Genomic DNA, 20,633 nt, shown 5'->3' with positions numbered 1-20,633 from the left:
TTTTTTTTTTTTTTTTCTCAGTCCAAAGGTTACTGGTTCAAATCCTACTCCTGCTGGAAGACCCTTTATCAAGGTACTTAATCCTGAATTGATACAATGAGAATACCATGTTGTATAAATTTGTAAACCATTGTTTAAAAAATCTGAAACTGCAAGTAACCTTTGATAACGGAGTCAGGCAAATTAATTTTTTTTATGTCAGTCACTATTACAATTAGGTGACAAAGGAGTCAGCCAAATAATTTTCTTATGTGCTGCCTTATCTGAAAACATTATGTGTCAGTTACCTGCGGAAAGGTAACACATTTGAAAGGGAATCGTATGAAAAGACTTTCAACCTCAAACTCATCAGCCTGCGACATGACAGCCTACGTCTTGCGTCGTTGCAAAATAACTTTGACGTGTCATACGATTTTTGGAAATGATCCCTGTCACAAATCGTGCGAGGTGATGGAGGTAACTGGTGTTTTGCTGTGTTTCCCATGTATATTTATAACCGGCTCAATCATGTGAACATGGCATGCTGTATTTGGGACCTGCAGCAAACGAACTGCATTGTTGCTAATTAGAAGGAAAGGTAATAAATTTGCAGTTGGTTGCTACAGCACAGATTTTCTTGATATTTTAAGATTGAAATAAGTTACACAACTCACTGGGATTTAAGTTTTCAAGCCTAATAAAATATATTAGGCTTGAAAACAACAAACACAGACTCTCTCTTTATCAAGCCTAATGTATAAGACTCAGAAATACATTAGGCTTGATAAAGAGAGAGTCTAGATAGATAGATATACTTTATTAATCCCACAAAGGAAATTGTTATGTTACAGCAGCAGAATACAGGTCTTAAAATACTTGCAAATATAAAAAAATATAAAACAAGTGGAAAAATACAAGCTAAAGATATGTACAATTATATATAGAGTCAGTGTTTGTTGCTGGCTACAGGCTTGTAAACAAATTCTGATCTTATATCCTCCATGCAAGTTTCCACTCATTTGTTTTTCTCCCTCGTTTTGAAATGATGCCTTTTTACTAGGAGTGCCAGAGCACGCCGTTGTTGCCGACGCCCGTAATTCTGATTTCGGTTTACCGTGACACGGAGCGCAGCCAACGAAAAGAGCAAAGAGCGCAGAGAAAAGAAACGGGGGGGGGGGGGAGAAAAAAAAAAGCCCCTTCATGCCTATTGGCCGGATTTCCCCAATTTGTTGCCTGAGTGCTTCGTGAAAAGGCTCTCTCTCCGAACAAAGGCGGTGCACTTTTTGTTTGCTTTCGTCCCATCTGTTGTCATCTGGTGATCTGTGCACGGGGGGCAACGACCCCCCCCCTCCCATGTCTGCCAGTCTTTTTATGGACTCTCTGAGTGGTGGTGGAAGTTCATGAAAGGGGGGGGGGGTCGTTGTGTTGCGTTGCGTTGTATTGTATTACGCTCCAACTGATGCGTGTGGAGGGAGGGTCTCTGCCTAATGATGTTGCTAATGAGGCTTCTTTTCCTCTGTGCTCCTCCCCTCACGCGCTTGCTGGACGTCTTGTTGCGGAAGGTTTATTGATGGCACGTGCGTGACGCCTCTGTGTGCGTGGAGAAACATTTTTTTTTTTTTTTAACTCGTTCTTTCTCCCGGTTTCTGAATGAGTGACTGAGTCAAAACCGATGATGCTCATGGAGGAAGGGAAAAAAAAAAAAGACGAGATGCATTTTTTTACACATTCCTTTAACTTTAGTGTCTCTGAATCTTGGTGCGTACTCTCTCCAGTCCAGAGCTTTTTATATTTACTCGCTGCATTTCCGTGCTGGTTCCTTGCAACGGCTCAGTCGAGCCCCAGCCCTGTGGTGGCCGTGGAATTAAAATATGGTTTCTGATGAGATTCAAACATGTCCCGCCTCCTGGGCCGTCAATCATAGGATGCCGATCGACAGCAGCAGCTGTTCACGGTGACGGCGAATGGGAAGTGCTCGTGGCGCATGGCCCCGCCCACTCATCGAACGCATCTGCTCTTGCATCCCGTCACCCCCTGCACCCCCACCCCCAGCCAACTCGGAGCGCTGATGTAGAAAGGGCTGGGGGGTGAACGGGCATGCTTTAAATGAAGGTTAAAATGGAAGTTCTGCGACCGTGTCAATGTGTGGGGAAGACATGGGTCAGTTATATTTTTTTGATGTCAGAAAGGGATTGTCATGGGAAAGACTTTGTCTTGACGATGTGTTTTATGTAGTTGCTTAGCAACTTTGTTGACCAACTGTAGGAAAATGGTATTGGGTTTGTTGGATTGCGGATTTTAGTGTGTTGTTTTGGTTGTGTATTATTGATAACTTTACCAAATAAAGTTGGGGGGAAAAAAAAAATGTTCAGATTTTCCCTCATCCGTTAGTAATGGATCCTCGAAAATACTGGTTTTGAGGACGGGTCCCCGAAGGTGTTTGAACAAGGAGCAGGACGGAGGTTGTAATTTTGAGCCTTTTGATTTATTTTAAATCACTGACTGTATATCAAGGAAACAAACCCCTGTGTATCCGGTGAATGCCGCAATTTGTGTCCCGTTATTTCCCGTTACGCCCCTTTCTTCCGAAGCAGACCGATCCCCCTCCTCCTCATCCTCATCTCCACATGCAAGCCTTCTTTTTTGTTGTTAGTTCTTGCATTTCCCATTCTCTTTTGGCAGGGATCTTCGCTCCAGGGCTCCCCCTTACCCCGCACTCACCCTGAGGCTACGAACTAATTTCAGGAACTGTAATTGCACCATGTTCTCCACCTGCCTACGATTAATCCTTGCTTCTCCCCCATCTTCCTTGTCTTAATTACGTATTATCGCGATTGTTGTTATTTCGACCCCCGTTCCACTCTTGCAATTAATTTGATCGATGTTGTCGTAATGGGGCGTTTATTTTTGTTTATTTTACGTCTTATGAGGTATGAAAGCATAGTGTACCTGGATTTGCTTTATGTGGTGGGCATGGAGGAGAAGGGGGGGCCTTGCTCAGTTTTTGTAGCATCGTTGGAGAGTGCGTTTTGTCTCAATATGTACTGGAACGCTTTTCAGGTACCTTTTCCAAGATGTTGGCAGAAGTTCCCCTTAGATGATTTGAATAATGAATAAATGTTAAATGAGTCCAGTGTGCAGGTTTTTCGGTTCCATGTCCATTTCATCAGCTACTGCGCTATCTGCTCGCCACGTGCCAGTTTGCTAAAAGCAGAATTGTCTAGGGTTTCAGTATAGAACTGCGTAAGCCCCCATCATCCTGGACATAAAAGATGCTGGATTTATCTGAATCTGAATTAACAATGGAATTTTCATATCTTACCAGTGATGTCCCTGCATGCACAGTACTTAATTACTACAGCAATTTATCTGGCTCTGGTGAAGTGTAAAACTATAAGCTGTGTAAGAAGTTTGAAATGTTACCAGGCACTAAACAGTAATAACAAATGGTAGAAGGCAAATTTTGAACTATGTCTTCGCCTAATCAGCACTTTGAATATAGTCGGTTTTGCAGTTAATGCAAAATATCCTATCCTGCCAGGATGGATGACATAATGCATTGCGCTTCGACTTGATCAGTGCCTCGTTCGGGGCGCTTGATCTCAGAATTTCTCAACAGTTGCACCAGTGTGGAATTCTGTAAATTATTCTTTGTATCTCCGAAGAGGCAGATTCTTCAACATTTTATGTTCTTTCTTTTAAGAAATCTGGAAGCAGACTTTTCAAAAGGATACACTCCGTGAGAACAAATAAACATTTAATCTTATTAACTGGACAAACATTAAAGATTACAGCAATTTAGGTTTACAGTTTTTTTGAGTTTTTACATTTCTGTCAATTTAAAATACGCAGTTCCCCCCCGCCCTTTGCACAGGTATGTTGTTATGTAGACGAAATCTGTTTGGGTTATGATTTTGTGTCATGCATCTGATAAATTAGGCTGTTGGATTTCAGAGAATAATCACGATGTGCGTGAGGTGATGCTGAGCCTCCAAACCTGTGTTCAAGGCTGTTTGAAAGAGAAAGGCCTTCGGAGCCTGGCTGAGTCACCCGTAATTTTGTCTGGCGACTGGTCAGCAAACCCCACGTATCCAGGGAACGTAGCACATGGCCGGCCGCCACTTCATCGCACTCCGAGGCCATCTCTCTTCATCGCGTGGCGAGGCCGCTACACTTCAAGTCCCAATTCCCCTCATCACTTTTCTGGCACTAGAGACTGTTACGCGTCTAAGTATCGGATCTATTGTGGGACGACGTCATCGGAGCCCTACGTTAAGTGGTGGAGAAGGGAGGGTGAGGGTCTGTTTAAATGCAAATTCAGTCAATTCCACGGTCGTTTCCCAGTTTGCATGCTTATTTAAAAAAAAGAGGAATAAATAAAAAGCAAATTTTTCAGTTGCTGGTTTTCACAGAGTCTAGGCAACATTGCGTGGAAGGCAATGCATTGTGTTTCTTTCACAGGTTTATTACAGATGAATGAATTCTGTAGTAGAACTCAGAGACATCTGTCTGTTATTTTTGTCAGCTGTTGGCTTGATGTTGGTACGCGTTTTTCGAAACTGTGGATCCGGGGGATGGATGGATTGATTGTCACCTCATACAAGTTATCACAAATATTGATGCTTGTGTCATGTTTCGTATCAAGCTTCTCTACGTGCCTTTTTAACTGGAATAGACTAATTGTTTTCATCTCACATTCTAAAAGCTGTTACCATTTATTCTTTATATAAAATGGAACTGTATTTGTTTTTTTTTGCCTCAAAATGCTCCTAATTTTGTGAATTTGTTCTCAGGGGTTGGTTTGAGGGCGGAGACATTCGGTTTGTTAGCCCTTTACAATTGCTGAGGGTGGAGTTCAGGGTGGTTTTAATTATTCACAGGTCGAGGGCGAATGTCTCAAATTTAAAAACCTTTTTCATAGAAGATGGCACTTGTACAATGAAAACATCCACAGACGAGATCTTAGAAACGTTCACTTTTAACACTTGGCCTAATTCTGCATTCGTCTCAAACCCTTCTTTCTATGTACCTCCAATAAATTACATATGGAAAAATTTAAAAGTCTATATATACATACATGTACACAATAAAGTGTGCATACATATTTTTTGGAACACCCTATATAAAATGTACATCCTCGTTATACAAATATGTTCCTTGTGTAGATTGTTAGAAGAACTGATGATGATGATGATAATAATAGGTAGTGTCATGCAGTTGACTGGTTGTGGAGAGAACAGCTTGAGTTGACACAGTCCCCTCCAGCACGATTAGTCACAGAACTGCTCCTCGGGCAAGGCGCGACTGGCTGTCAGATCTGGCAGACGTAAGGTCGGCCTGGGGTCCCCATGGAGTGCTGTCCAAAATAGAGGAAGCCCCCTTTCACTGCATCTCCTTGCAAAAGCAAACTGAAATAACATTAAAATGAGGAAAGCCGGCATTGTTTTCCTACTTACTCCACCTGTCTTTGCTTTGGTCTGTGATCTTTCCTGGGTGGTGGAAGGTGCCCCCCCCCCCAAAAAAAAAAAAAAAAAGAATAAATTGAAAAGCCAAAACCCCGATATTGATCAAACCCTTCGAAACACCCCGTTCTGGCACTTCTTAGGGTGTTATGTAAATTTATTACCAAGAAAATGGTTTGGTATTTTCACATGACATGGCTGAGCCATATTAAAGATTCAGAGGAAACAATTACAAGGGGATAAAGTCTGGCTGATCGGCCGTTCCCAGCACCCAGATCCTCTGTACAAACCTGTGGCTGGGGAGGAGCAGCGTGGTAGCTTACTACAGATGCCTTTTTTTTTTTTTACGAACACGTAAGCTTTCTTGGTCCGATAAGAACCTGTTCTACCTCCCGTTTTAGCAACGCTTCCTGTCGCTATCGCCCGTGACGGATGGGCCTTCACGTTGAGAGAATGCAAAAAAAAAAAAAAAAAAACGCCGTGACAGCCTATGCTTCCTGGCCGCTTCTCGACAGCATCCCCTGTGATAATCCTCGCAGACCCTCGGTGGAAGAAAGGAATGGTATGGGGGAGGGGGGTGTCTGCGTGTGTTTTCTGGATGATATACTACCGACGACAGAAAGAATTATGGGAGGGGAGACAAATCTGTAACATATTATTAAGCCGTTTCACGTGGATAAAGGGATAATGGATGAGGGGTGTCACCGTTACATTTGCGCGGAGGACAGAACCCAAACAAAGGCAAGGAGAGGATGCGTGAGAAGATTAATGGAGGACAAGCAAGCCACTCATTGGCTCTTCTGGCCTATTGCTCCGTCTCCTCTTCCTTCTCCCGGTCTTTTTCCCTCCTGCTTTGTCTCATTGCCTCCCAGGTTCTCAAGCTTGGACTTCATGCATAATGTCTAAGCACCTTTGCAGGTACACTTTAATCCCAGGGAGGAGTGGCGTCTGAGTGGAAGGAAGGCTTCAGTAAACTAAATGTTAATTTAGTAGTGCTTTGGTGTGTATAAGTGATATTCATTTCCAAGGAGTGCTCCGTACTCTGTTTTCCCTTTCCTTCATCTTGTCCCTTTTGTGTCTAGTCTATGACAGACTAGCGTAGAATGATGCCAAATTGTGCAAATGTGCAATTGTGCAGTCTCCTTATTTCTCTCGCGCTGACCCTGCTAGTGAAGTTGAAGTCGGCATGGCAGCACAATGAGCAGTCCTGCGGTCTCACGGCGCCTGGGTGGTGTGTGAGTATGTGGGTTCGATCCCCGCTCGGCCTCTGTTGAGTTTGTATGTTTCCCCGTGTCTGCGTGGGTTTCCTCCGGGTGCTCTGGTTTCCTCCCACACTCCGAAGACATGCTGCCCATGTGCACCTGTAGTGTGCTAGTGACACAGAGAGAGTGTGTTCCACTGATGTATGAATGAGTGACCCATTGTAAGTAGTGTATCTAGCAGTGTAAATCACCTCGGTGAATAAGGTGTGTGGGCTGGTAACACTACATAGAGTTCGTTGGAAGTCGCTTTGGAGAAAAGTGTCTGCTAAATGAATTAATGTAAGTTAAAATGTTGGCATGGCTCTTGACAAACTAAATTTATTAGAACGTGATATAAGTATAAATTGCTTTGATCTTTCAGAACGCTTTTCTTAAAATGTGAAACTAACCAGGGAATAATAGGTGAAACTTGAACATTTAAATGTGACATGAAACGTAACTTTTAGGCTGATTTAAGTTGGTTTCTTTTTGTTTGAAACCAGAGAACAACATATTTCACCGTACTGGCATGTATGCATGTTTATACATTAATTTGCAATGCAGTGGGTTTAATACATTTTTGGTAATAGTTTCCTGTGTTATGTCGGCCCCTGAATTCTAACCGTAACATTTCTGTGTATGCTGGGGTACTACTAGCAGTCCTCTTTGTGTCTGTTTGTCCTTTTACTCTGTTTGTAAACAGTGTTTCCAGCTGACTCTTTCTTTTAGACTCTATGAAGGAGAGAAGAAGCAATTGTGTGATTAAGTGTGTGATTATGTGGGAGATCGCTTGCGTCCCACGTCGTAAACTGTCATCATTTACCTGCTTGACCTCCATGCCAACCCCATCAGGTCTTTCTCAGTTGTTGCAACGAAGAAAAATGCCTTAACTGACAAACCTACTGAAACCGTCTGTGATTACAGGCAAAGCTGAAAGCTCAAAACCAAGAAAACACACCGAGTTGATATCGGTGGGCTTTTTGCCAGGGGTTCAGAGGGTCGCGCTACAAGTATTTGCTTATCGAAGCACCACTGACAAATCCTGTCTACAGATTTTGTTCACCGTAATCTCATAAAGATAAGAGAGACAAAGTGATTTAAATCTTGGTGAGATCTAAAACCTTCTGTAATTTTGTTCTGTATCTGGAACATAAGACGCGAAAGACAACAAGGTGTCTTAGAGGTTGTGTTCATATGTTCTGTAGCAAGAGCAAAACTCCATCTGTGGGTATGAGTGTTTCGTTTGTGCTGCCCTTGCTCCTCATAGTGAAATGCGGTGTGATATTGCAGTATACGCAGTAGACGTTTGATGCTTTGTCTGAAGCGGCTTCATGTGCATATAAACCCAAAAATTATATTTAAATTTTTCACTTAAGTCATATAGCTTGTGCTTCCTCAAAACAGTAACAATGTGTACAGTAATAAATGCCTTGTAATTACTCTTAAGGATTAATGAGAAAGTTTAAAATATACAGTATATGCGTGTGTAAAAAAGTATATATGCAAACACTATACGGGTCCTTACTTAATAGTAACGTGAGAATACTTGACGTGTTTGAACTAAGAAAGAGTGACATACATGTGTCTGAACATGAGTCAAATGCGTGCAATGTGTGGCTACACTAAATCTGTTCCATTCACTTCAACACTCGAGCACGCTGCGCTGACAGGGAAGGATGGCAGGTTTTTTGGAGATCCTCATGGAGGTGACATGAATGGAATGGCATCCTAAGTTTACAGCTGGGAAGCCTCTGTGGGACTGATGGCATGGGGGAATTCGGAAATGGGGGTGAGGGCGAGCGCTCGTCGTACGGCTGACATCCAGGTGGGCTGACAGCTAGGACGCTGTCTCGGTGACAGGTTCATTAAGAGTGTATCTACAGGTTGTGTTTTGTCAAGAGTTGGGCTAGGGTGGGTGCGCTTGCTGGGTTTTTGTTGACGGTTTCTGTTTTGCAATATGATATGCAAGAATGTCATTCTTTTTATTTTTTAAAATTTTTTATTTACTTTTTATTACCTTCATTTGTCAGAAGGGTAATTTCTGATACGTTTTGTTCGGAAACACTGTGAAAAAGAGGATGCTTTCCAGTGAGCTGTCAAGGGCTTTACTCATTTTCGGAGCGGGTTATTTCAGGTAAAGTGCCTTTGTAGGACCTGGTTCCCTTCTGGAACTTGAACTTGCAACTTGCAGATCGCTAGTCTGGTTTCTCAAATCAATAAGCCACCATTAATCCTTATTGCTCTCTTACAATGTGTTATTACCATACATTGAGGGGTGCGAGATTGCAGATGGGATCACTGGAAAGGCATTCTGACGGCGCACTAGAGGTCGGGCTATTGAGCAACAAGCTGTCTGGAAGCAGGCCTTCTCCAGATCTTTCAGCACGAGGAGCCGTTTCCATGTTTCCAGCTCGGCTCAGTTCCACCCCCAACCTCTCCGTCTCCTGCGGTGCTTCCCTTGAGCTGCAGGAAGTTCTTGCCACCCCCAGCCCTTCTTCAGGCCCAGTTGGATATAGAAGATGATATCATGTGAGAGACAGGCACATAAGAGTGGTGCTCTCTTCCAGCTCAACAAACTCCTGCAACCCCCCAGTTCCCCCCCCCTTCGATCCCACAGTATCCGTGGGAAGCTGTCAAGTATGAACTTGGCAGAGCTGAGATGGAACTGGATATATGCTGTAAATACTTTCCCGTTTTAAGAGAGATATTCTGTAATGCTGAGTGGAACACACACCTTCCCCTCCCAACTTGGGTCAGAATCGTAAACCACTGCTGGGTGATTGATCACCTGCACTGTCATCTGACATGCATGGCAGCCAACCCTTGACCTCTGAGTTATCTCAAGTTTTCTTCACTAGTAAGTATTTTTCTGCTGGGGTTTGCTCTTTATTGTTCTGCACCTGATACAGTCGACATCTTAATATGTATCATTTCCTTAACGCTAACTTGGTTTTACCCCATCCGTGTACATCACAGCAGCTTCTTGATTAAATTTGGGAAGCCTGTGTCAATATGTTAGAGACAACCATTCTTTTCTATTAGAGCAGGATATCGGTGAGTGTGCAAAACCGGCAACTTGGAGGTTTCATTTCTCTTGTTGCCCCTGCGATACACTGGAGCTCCTTTCACCATTCATTCATTCATTCATTCATTCATTCATGTGAGAGCTTAAAGTAGTGTAATTTAAAAAGTGCATGTACTCTGAGTTAGAATTTCTAATGTTGTCTGCTCTTGGACTAATTAACCAGGTCTTTTATTCAACTCATTCCTTGTGCAGTCTTCTCTTTTTGAGGGAAAAGGTTATAAATATAGGAATCCCAATCTGCCATGTGGCAGGTTGTAGTACAAATGTGCTTTTCCTGTACCATGTTTTACCGAAGAGGATTGTTTTTGATTGATGCGTCAGAATTTGTAATTAAAGGTGTCTATTAGTTAATAAAGGAAAATCTGTAGCTGGCATGGTGGTAATCATTGTTTACGTATTACTATTATTTATTTGTTTGTTTTTTGAAAATAACCTACAATGTGCAGTTTTTATAATAAGTGACTTATTATATGCTCATATACACAACTTGGTAATTGTTACTGGGGTAACTCAGGTTACATAAATTGCTGGAGGCTACTACAGGGAGGGGCAGGGATTCAAACCTGCTGCTTAGATTACTAGGTGGTGCCCCTAACAGGTACACTTTCTACTGCACCATCCACGTATGATCTCTAATTATAATTGCATTCTATAGCATATTCTGTTATGGGAAATGTGGTGGCAGGACGGGTTGGACCGGCACCTCACTATTTGGTGGGTATGGGGTTTGAGTCCTGCTCGGGGTGAGCGGCGGTTCCTTGTTTCTCCCTGTCCGTGTCTTCCCCAACATACAGAAGACGGCACTGGCAACCCCCTCTGTTCCTCCCTTGCCGTGAAAACCATGCAAGTGGTCACTATGGCTTAGGTTTAACTCGATGGCATCGACAACTCTTTCTGCTACACCAAAGCACACTCGCTCACTCTTTCTGCACTTGTTGTTTCAGGTGCTGGCTTATACCGAAGGGCTGCATGGGAAATGGATGTTCAGCGAGATTCGAGCGGTCTTCTCCAGACGATACCTGCTCCAGAACACAGGACTGGAAGTCTTCATGGCCAACAGAAGTAGTAGACTTGAAACGTTTTCTCATGGATTGGTTTGACTTGTAGTCCCGTGGTAGGTTTTGAATTTTCGGTGATACTCGGCGTTCTTTATCTTGCTTCTTTCCTCAGCTTCCGTCATGTTCAACTTTCCTGACCAGGCTACGGTCAAGAAGGTGGTCTACAGTTTACCGCGCGTGGGTGTTGGCACCAGCTATGGCCTGCCGCAAGCAAGGTATGTGCTATGCATGTGCCCGAGTGTGTGCACGCGCGCACACACGTACATATTCGGCTTGTCTCTATACAGATGTCTTTTAAAAAAAAAACGTACGTGTCTGTCTATAGGGCACATACGAAATTTTTGGCAAAATGTGGCGGGGCTGCGAAAGGTCAAATTCTGGCTCAGTTTTTCATTGGGTTGCGAAAGGAGACGCATGCAGTACCGGTCAAAAGTTTGAGGACGTTTGCTGGAAACGAGCCTCTCTTCTCAGGGTTTCTCCCACCTGAATCAAGCTTCATGCCTATTGCAGCCAGTAGTATCCATCCAACTTGCTGCTGTTAAATGCTTCCAAGGAGAAAAGCAAGTTCAAGAAGCAGTCACTCTACCCAAGCTGTTAGTCCTGCTGCACACTGCCTGCTCTCAGAGGACATTCTTGTTGGCAAGACTGCACGAGTCACACCGGTTGCTGGTTGAAGCCGTACTCCCCATTCCTGCTCTAGTATCCTTGAGCAATGTACCGAACCCTGAATTCCTTCTCTTCAAATTCTCTGCTGTATTTATGGATAAAAGTCATGAGTTGCTTTTGATTAAGGTAGGAGCTAAATAACATAATAATTTGGCAGGTTGAGTTTGGTTTTGTACCTTACTTTTTGCAACAGAGCGAGTAAATTTCAGTCATCTTACCAAGAATCCCACTGGCTCAGGGACAGGTTTGGGGTGAATTTGTCCCCAGCGAAGCTGTCACTGTATGATAATCATGGTCCTCCTTGTTACACCCTCCCAGACGCATCTCGCTAGCCACCCCCCGACAGCTCTTCAAGTCCTCCAACATGACCCAGCGCTGGCAGAGGCGGGAAATCTCAAACTTTGAGTACCTCATGTTCCTCAACACCATCGCGGGTGAGTGACGTGAGGCACAGGCATCTGCGGGTGGGGTACTGGTGAGCGGATTGCCTCCACCTTCCTTTTCAGTGTCTGTTTCCCAGGGTGGCTGTCCTGCCAGTAATCCTCTGTCAGTTGTTTCTGTGACAGCTCCATCTGGAGAGGACACTTCATTAGAGACAGCAGGGAATTTTCTATCTGTGTCTGGAGACAATAAAAGCAAAATGTCATTTTCTGAAGGTTTTGTCACCAGGAGGCTCAAAGGCAGGTGCAGGTACCCTGACCAACCCTGTCCCTCCGATCCCCCGTCCCTCCACGATGAATTTTTTTGTGACATCCGAATACTGCCACCGTCTCCCGCCCACACCAACCCCTACAATTTGAGAAGCCCTCTCGTGGTTTTCGGAGGAAGCTCTATTGTAATTTTTTTTTTTTTCCCTTTCCCATAAAGCTTTATATGCTCTTTTCCGCAAATCCCCACCACTCCCAGACACCCCCTTGAGGGTAACTTGTTTCAGAATAAGGTTTTTGAAAAATTAACAAAATATGAGTATTCCCTCAGGGTGCAGCGGCACCTGCTATACAGTTCCGACTCTTCTCCTGGTTGCCCTCTTCTGCTTGAGAGTCTCCGTTCACCAGCAAGACATAGGATGAAACGAAAAAAGCACAGCAGAAGCTTGGGGGGGTGTGGGGGGGGCGTCTGATCCGCACCGTGACAAACCGGGAGACGCGACACAGAGGAAGACCGGGCAGCCGGGTTTCTCTGCCAGACGTTGACATCCTCTCGCCGCATAATTACGCGTGTTATCGCGGTGGCGGCGATGGTCGTCTAATTAGATCTGGGTTGGGGTTGCGAACATGCTGAAGGTTCGTTAAAATATTCCCTCTAATGACCCCCGAGGTGAGGAGGGGCTTCGGGGTGTCAGCAGACGGAAGGCGCTGGCGAGGGCTGATGTCGTTATGGCGCCGTGGCTCTAATTAGACTCCACTCCTGCGTCATTAGCATCCCTGGCGCCCCTCTGCCATCCCTGCTCCTGTCACAGCCCCCTTACGGGTGTCGACATGCTGCCACCTCCACTCTTGTTCACGTTTGACAGGGCCCGCTCCCCATTTCTGTGTGCTAACACTGCATAATCGGTATTATTCTGTTTGAATAACTCGAAAAGAGTGCTCACGTGATGGATCAAATTGCCGTGGAGCATATGTATGCGAAGTCCGTACTGGTTTCCTGTAACAAAACGGAACTGTTTTTAGTGGAAGAGGCAATAAAAAAATAAAAAAAAAAAAAAGAAGGTTACATATTTGGATATAATTGAAGATAAAGTAAAAAGAAACATCTGGTATGCGTCGTTGCAGCTGCTCAAGGGCAAAGTACTGCATGCTGACACAAATTCGCCATAGTAACGGAAAGTGCCGTCCAATCAGGAAGGAGGCCTCTGCGTGGCTTTACGATGGTACTTGTATTGAGAGCAAGCTCTGCCAAGACGTGCCTTCGAGTTGAATTATCATCTCTTCCGTTCGCCAGGCGCGTTGCTCGCTTCTCTGTGTGGTATATAAACAAATAAATAAACGATAAACCCGGTTACCTGTACACTGGATATTGCCATACTGGCACGTTTCGTGGCAACCGGCTACATTTTACAAGGAAATGGGAGGAGAAGGGGAGGGTCGTGGTGCCATGGCGAGTAAGGGGTTCCGTTGAGATCCAGTAAAGGTTCACTTGGAATCCTAGTCTCTTGTTTTCCTCAGCCGTGTAGTGGGCAGTGGAAGTGCTCTCAACAATCCCAGCTCAGAGTACTCTGTCACACCTCTGTGGCCACGCCCCCTCCTCTCACATGTGCCCCTCTGTCTCCCCCTTCTCTCTCTGCCCAGGAAGGACCTATAATGACCTGAACCAGTACCCTGTCTTTCCCTGGGTGCTCACCAACTACGAGTCTGAGGAGCTGGACCTCACCTTGCCCGGCAACTTCAGGGACCTGTCAAAGGTAGCGCTCCCCCCCCACCCACAATGCCCATCTCTCCTCTTGTCTCTGCTAGCACTGCCCATCTATCTGGCCCTGCCTGTCTTCCTTGTTCATTTCCTTTTTCATTTCGCTCCCTGTGTGCGCGTGTGTCTGTGTACGCATGCACATACGCGCCTGCGTGTCGCAGCCGGGGCAGCGTCTTTCTATTGTTCTATCATTGGTTGTTCTGTCATTCCCGTTTGTTAGTATTTCTTCTTAGTTTGTTTAAAGGAATGTTGCAGATGCCCTTGAAATTTCTAAAAAAAAAAAAAAAAAAAAAGAGCACAAAAAACAGACATCCACGTTTACCTTGACGTTCGCCGTTCAGACGTCCAAAAAGGTTTTGAGTAGGAATGAAGCGTACCGGCTACGGAGTTTACCGCACGAGACCTACGGACGAGAGGTTTAATTGCGTGAAGCATGTTGCTGTGTTACGTATGATGGAGAAAATGCAGTGGACTGAAACCTTTGCTTTGACTTTGAGCAGCTTGACTGCATTAGGAGTCAGTGTAGCGCTGCATTGTGGCTGGCGGCGAGAGTGGAAACACAGGGGCCCATCGCAGCTGCGGCATTACTTGCTTTCTTCGGCGAGAGGGGGCATGGCAAGAGCAGCCAAATCCTCCACCCTCCCTGCGTGGTTATGGAATGAAAACAAACGCCCATCTTTAACCTGAAGGGCGGCTCTGTAGACGAGTCCATGAAACGAGAATAAAGCAACGGCCTGTGTGATCGATTCCAAAAAAGGGAAGGTCGAAACGTAAATATAATGGTATCGATGAGCTGAACTCCGATCGGGCGGCCAAGGAGTCCATTCCTCTGTGATCGTCATGTATTTGTTCATATTTTCATAGCTGCTTGCTGCCACCACGCTATAGAATATGAACATGTACAAACCTTCTGAGGACCTCTAGCAGACCCCGCTTGGGTTTCCTGTTTATCACTGGCTAACTGGTAGCACATGATGAAGCAGCTTGATTCTATAAAAGGTGCCAGGTGTTCAGTATGCACGTCTTTGATATAGGTGTAAGAGAACTCTCTTTTGTTGTGAATTAATCCCAGCAACGTATGGAAGACCAGTTACTCCCATTGGACTTTTCCAGAGCAGAGCTTCAGTACGTGGATTTCATTGTGCTTGTCAGTCGTCTTGTGGAGGTTAAAGGGTTAAGAGGCGAATTTAATACTGCCCTTCTGCCGATGTGTTTGAGGAGGACTGGTGCCAAGTATTGTATGTGCAGTATGGGCTGTAGCTCTCGGTTTCTCAGTTGAGGTTCTGCTGTATGCCTGCTGGCCCAAAGAGCCAGTGAGTCTTGAACCCTGGCCCGTTCCACCTGGTCCAGCTCCACAGTATCAGAGACTCTGTGGCTCCCCGTCTGGTTAGGACCGGCCTGCATTTCACTAGCCACATTATTATCACCTCGTAAATCTCCCCAGATCTCAATAAAGTTCCCCCATTTGTGGCAGCCTGATCACATCAGGTTCAGTGTGGATGCTTGTTAAAGGGAGATGAAGGGGTAATGGGAAGGTGGAATGAGGAGTGGGAAAGGCCGAATGATGTGGATTGGTCCAGTGTGCTTTTGGACCCCAAAACTAAGTGCAAAAAAACAGGTCACTAGATCCTACTCCTCAACACGTTGGGGAGAACTGAATCATTTCTCGTAGGTCCCCCCTCCGTGTCCATATTCTTACGGTCCAACGTGTCACACTGAGTGGACCGTGGCCTTTCCTCTCACCTCGGCCCCTGATGAATAGTTTATCATCATCCCCCGATTCGCTGATCCGTTCATAAGTAACTCTTCACGCCGTGATGAATTTTGGAGGTCCCATGCGCTACTACGTTACATTGTTGGTCATCATTATTATTAAGTTATTTCTCCAAAGTGACATTCAGTGTTTGCTTTGTACATTAAGCTAACCATTTATTAAGCGGGGTAATTTTTACTGGAGTATTTTGCGGTTAAGTACCTCGCGTGAGGTTACCGCAACTGGAGCAGTGAGCCGAACCTTGATTCTTTGATTGTAAAGTGAGGGCCGTAGCCATTATGTGGCTCACAGGTTATGGGGAGTGTGTCTTTATTTATTTATTTATTTATTTATTTATTTGTTTATTTATTTCTGTGTTGGACTCTGAGGAAAAGCGCAGTTTGAGACGTTTAGGTAAACGTTAAGTGCTTTTCCTTGCCAGGCCCCCGTAAGTAAAGTGGTGGCAGACAGGCTCTGTGAGGGAGTGTGGCAGGGATGAATAAGTGTTTTTGTTTTTCCTGCATTTGTTTGTAGCTCAATTCTGAACTTTGCTTTCAGTTATCTCTCGTCCACACTCTTTCTACTTCACTTCGTCACGTGCTCTAGTTCTTGTTTCGGTAACATCGCAGACTGAACTACTGCGGCGATGTTCTTATTTTACTGTTTTTTGGTAAAACTTGTCGATTTTCATTTCCATTTAAAATGACTATTTGGGATTTTAATATAATTAAAAGTAGAGGGAATTTAATATATTCAAATGCCCTTAATGTATAAATTCGGTCTGCTCCACCATGCATTTATTAGGTCCTGCGTTGTCTTTATTCATTTAGTTTTATTGACTTGAGTATTTAAAACAGCATGTGATGAATTTCAATTTGCTAGGAAAAATTTACATTCCGGCTGTATGATAATTAATAATAATGCCGGAAACCTCTTTTGGATACTGAACTTCTTGCACAATGGTGGCTGGTTTTGTCTTTGCGCTGTGTATTTGACTGTGCTCGAAACATGTTGGCGTTTCAGAAAAGGGCTCGGAGGAAAGACGTGCGCGTGCGGCACCCTTTGGGATGGAGACGGGCGTTTTTCTTCTAACGGTTACACTAGGCCTGCTTGGGAGCGCGGGGCTGATGTTTAGCTCATGCCACTTTGTTGAGGTAGCTGGAGTTAGGCCTTCAAAGTGGCCCAGACCCATAATGATGTGATAATGGGTACATTCCATTTGCCTTGGAACGCAGGGATCAACCAGTTGGCGCCGCTGGATTTCCCAGAATTCCGTGCTGCGCGTCCATGGCTTAGGGTGCTTGTGTTCGCCACCGATGACGTCATCGGCCAGTCTATTAATCCATTTAGCGAACGTTTCTTGCCCAGGCGTAGTTTTTTGGGACGACCCAGTGTTCTCTCTGGCCTTCATGACAAGGTGTTGTCTGAGATGGCGTCCCGAATAAACGTCCCCAGAAAATCTGGTGTTAAACCGTGGGGATTAGCTGCTGTCCTGTTACAGAAGTGGTCACAAATCCTTGCCGCTGAGTTGCCCCTGGAAATACCCCCTAGGACACAACAGGTAATGAGCAGAGCTTTAAAAAAAAGGGGTTTTGCCTTGAAAATATGACGGGATCCGACAGACAGATCTCATGGTTAAAGCCAACTGTCTCCGGCATAGCTAATGGGTCCTGGCCAGTGTCTGTGCAAAAAAAGTCCAGAGAGACCTCTCTTCCGCCTCCGTCCCCTCCTCTCCCCTGCTCTCCCGTCTGCTCACATCGCTGGAAGTCAGGAGTATTGTTGTCTGCGTCCCTGTGTATTTGCAGTTTGACTTCCATACATCTGCAGGTCTGGCATGATGAGCAGAAATGGAGCGCAGTACGCCGGTGTTCACGAGTTGCGTGGCCCCGCTCCTGCTGCCGTGCGTTGACGCTCCAAGTCGAGAGCCGCTCTCGCTCAGTTGAGCTGCTGTACTTTGAGTGGCGGTTTATGTGGCTTAACCTGCATTATTAATGTGATGAGGAATGTGGGGGGGGGGGGGGGGGGGGTGTGTGTGTTTAGATGTATATAAATGAACTGGCCTGAACTGATTTTTTTTTTTCATTTTGGCCGAACCAATATTTGAATTTCATTAGTTTAAGAATGAAAGCATAAAAGCCTATAAAGGCACTCTAATAGTTACCCCCCCCCCCCCCCATCTTCCATTCCCTCTCCTCTTCCCTGTGTTCTCCAGCCCATCGGAGCCCTGAATCCCAAGCGTGCCGTGTTTTATGCCGAGCGCTACGAGACGTGGGAGGATGAACAGACGCCCCCGTACCACTACAACACGCTCTACTCGACTGCCACCACCACGCTGCTCTGGCTCGTCAGGATAGTAAGTGCTCTGGTGCAGACCGAACCCGCTCCTGAAGATAACCCCCCCGCTTAAGGTCAAACGCAAACCATGAACCCGAACCCATGCCCACGCTCAAAACTCCCTAAACCGAAGGTGTTCGGACACCTGAGCTGCCCGCCGCGTATCTAATCCCGAGTCTTTTCTCCAAAGTCTAAAACACGTTCTTATACCAACTCCATTTTTTTAACGCCAGCGTTCTTGAATTTGAATTCAGGCCAGATGCTTTATGTGTCAATGCTGGAAGTCCTGGAAGATCCTGTTGCTGAAACTTTTAATCCTGTGTCCTTCTAAACCAGCGCAGTCATTTCAAGAAGCTAAACGAGGACAGCGGGCGAGGTTTTAACTGGAGCACCGTGACGGGTTTATGGGTCCCTTGCACCTCAGACAGCCGTGTACTGCTTCAGTAGGACAGGTCATCATTATGGTCATGGATACTGAGTGACAGCCGCTTTACAGTGGTAGTTGAAGGCTGGCTGCGGCGTGTGTGTGTGTGTGTGTGTGTGTGTGTGTGTGTGTGTGTGTGTGTGTGTGTGTGTGTGTGTGTGTGTGTGTGTGTGTCTCTCTCTAAAATCTTGTTCCCCACGCTCACCCTAGGGGCAAACTGCAACAGTCCTGCAGATTTTATTGCTACACAGTCATCCTGATCAGTTATATTCTGATTTAAAAAAAATAATAATAATAATTTTACATGGGGTGATTTCCCTACTTGTCCCATTTAAGAGTGGATGATGAGGAGGTTGATGATGGTGGTGGTGTTGGTGCAGGAACGGATGCTGACAGCTCTCTGACTCGCACCGGACTTCCCAGCATGCCCAGGGGAGGCGTCCGTTCCGATCGACAGCGCTTCCTCCCCCGAGCCTTCGGAAACAGGAAATTGAAGCCAATTAAAATGGCCATGACGTAGAGCACGTCGGCAGCAAGGCGGACAGATAATGAACGCGGCTCACTCTGCAGCCTCTACAAGAAGGAGAGTTGTCACAGGACGCCTGCCCGCTGGATGTGTGCCTTCTGCGTCGGAATGGATGTGTCATAATCGCGTGACAGGCACACCGGGTTTGGAACCTGTCCCACTTTTTCCATCATTTGCTCTGTCTGTCTCAGCATTTGTTTTTTTCCTTTCTCGGAGTAATAGGTCATTTCGAAATGACAGCAGCAACAGCAAAAAAGGAAAAAAAAAATCTTTTTTCTTTCTCTCTTTTGTGACAAAACACACATAGAGGGAAAAACAGTCTCACACTCATCCTGACACACAGAGATCCTCAAACTGGGAAACATGAACTGCCCTTTGACCCTTCCGTAAGAGACGGCAGCCTGAAGATGACAGCCAGAGTGAGATTTCCTAGACCGTCCTCCTGTGACAGAGTTAAACACCGATTGGCAGTCTCAGTAAAAAATATTTTCGTACGGTTTTTAATATAGTTGATCCTTGACCATTAAGAATTACGCATTCACAGTGGATGTTTTTTTTTTTTTTTTCCCCCCCCATAAAATCCTTTTTAGATTTAACACACCAGCATAGTGAAATTTTATACATATGGTTTGAATTCAAATGTCGCGTGTTCATAACCACCCGGTTCACCTGGAAAGAAACAGTTTGTGAAAACTATCTGAGGTTTATATCTAAAGCAGAAAGGATGCTCATTTTCCCTGTAGCATAACGAGTATAAAAACTTGACATAAAACCGTTTCTGTGTGATCGCTAATTTTTATTGATCGAAAATATCGATCAAATCATCGGTCCTCTGTATGTAACATATTTCTAAATGGGGCTTTTCTGGCTGACGTTTGAAGACTGTGTTAAATACATCTAGCAGTGAATTTGCTGCTGCCGAATGACAGAATAGCCTTTCTCCCAGTTATCAGCCAGACCGATTAAGTCGCTCAGCTCCGCGGAGGTCTCCATCTGTTTTGTTTCACGTTGTTACTCGGCAGTTTGTGGGATGTGACCCTATGAGCCTGACTCCTCCATTCGCTTCCCACCCCGCTCTAATGCAGGAGCCCTTCACCACCTTCTTCCTCAACGCCAACGACAACAAGTTTGATCACCCTGACCGCACCTTTTCCTCCATCTCTCGCTCGTGGAGGAACTGCCAGCGCGACACCTCGGATGTCAAGGTGAGCGCGGCGCTCTGTAGAAGCTTGGTTTGAGACGGCCAATTATACGGGGCCCTAATCTGTTAATCCCTGTGTCAGTATAGTACAGTACAGGCGTTTGTACTTAGAATGCAAACAAGATTCGCCGTGCTTGGTCGTGTTCAAGCCGAGTTTCTGCTTTTGTTCCGCGTGGAAAAGTAGCACACGTGTCTCTAAAACAGGCCTCGAAGAGGACTGAACTACAACTGGTAATTGTAGAGCCACTAGCAGCTGTGCAGAGAGGGGGGTGCATGCAAATACTTCTTTAAAATTACGTTTATTTTGCGATGCATGAAAAGTCTTTTGCTTTTTGTTACGTACATGGATGCCTACAGCACTTACATGGTTAATGTGACGCACACATAGTCTTGCTCTCTGTTACCCACCGTTGTGGCTGAGAGATGATGTCAAGATCAGGTGGTTCCTGCTAGTCTGCTTTATCCCTCTGCAGTCAGGGCCTGGTGTCGTCTCTTGGC

General features: G+C 45.3%; 1 protein-coding gene across 13 annotated transcripts in view; it reads left to right on the top strand.

The window, feature by feature from the left end:
- Positions 1–20,633, top strand: part of nbeaa (neurobeachin a) — a 184,897-nt gene that overhangs the window by 148,769 nt on the left and 15,495 nt on the right. For 12 of the 13 annotated variants that reach the window (XM_029251397.1, XM_029251396.1, XM_029251387.1 and 9 more), the window contains 6 exons: positions 10,712–10,829; positions 10,938–11,040; positions 11,810–11,925; positions 13,780–13,892; positions 17,863–18,003; positions 20,020–20,139. In XM_029251397.1, coding sequence (XP_029107230.1) covers positions 10,712–10,829; positions 10,938–11,040; positions 11,810–11,925; positions 13,780–13,892; positions 17,863–18,003; positions 20,020–20,139 — 711 coding nt within the window. Of the gene's footprint in view, positions 1–2,121; positions 2,140–10,711; positions 10,830–10,937; positions 11,041–11,809; positions 11,926–13,779; positions 13,893–17,862; positions 18,004–20,019; positions 20,140–20,633 lie in introns of those variants that run through there. The other variant, XM_029251395.1, reaches the window with a different exon arrangement.

Source organism: Scleropages formosus, chromosome 4 (genome assembly GCF_900964775.1).
Source record: "Scleropages formosus chromosome 4, fSclFor1.1, whole genome shotgun sequence".
NCBI lineage: Eukaryota > Metazoa > Chordata > Actinopteri > Osteoglossiformes > Osteoglossidae > Scleropages > Scleropages formosus.
Note: the sequence above shows the minus strand (reverse complement) of the source record. Positions and strands in the feature narration are given on the sequence as shown.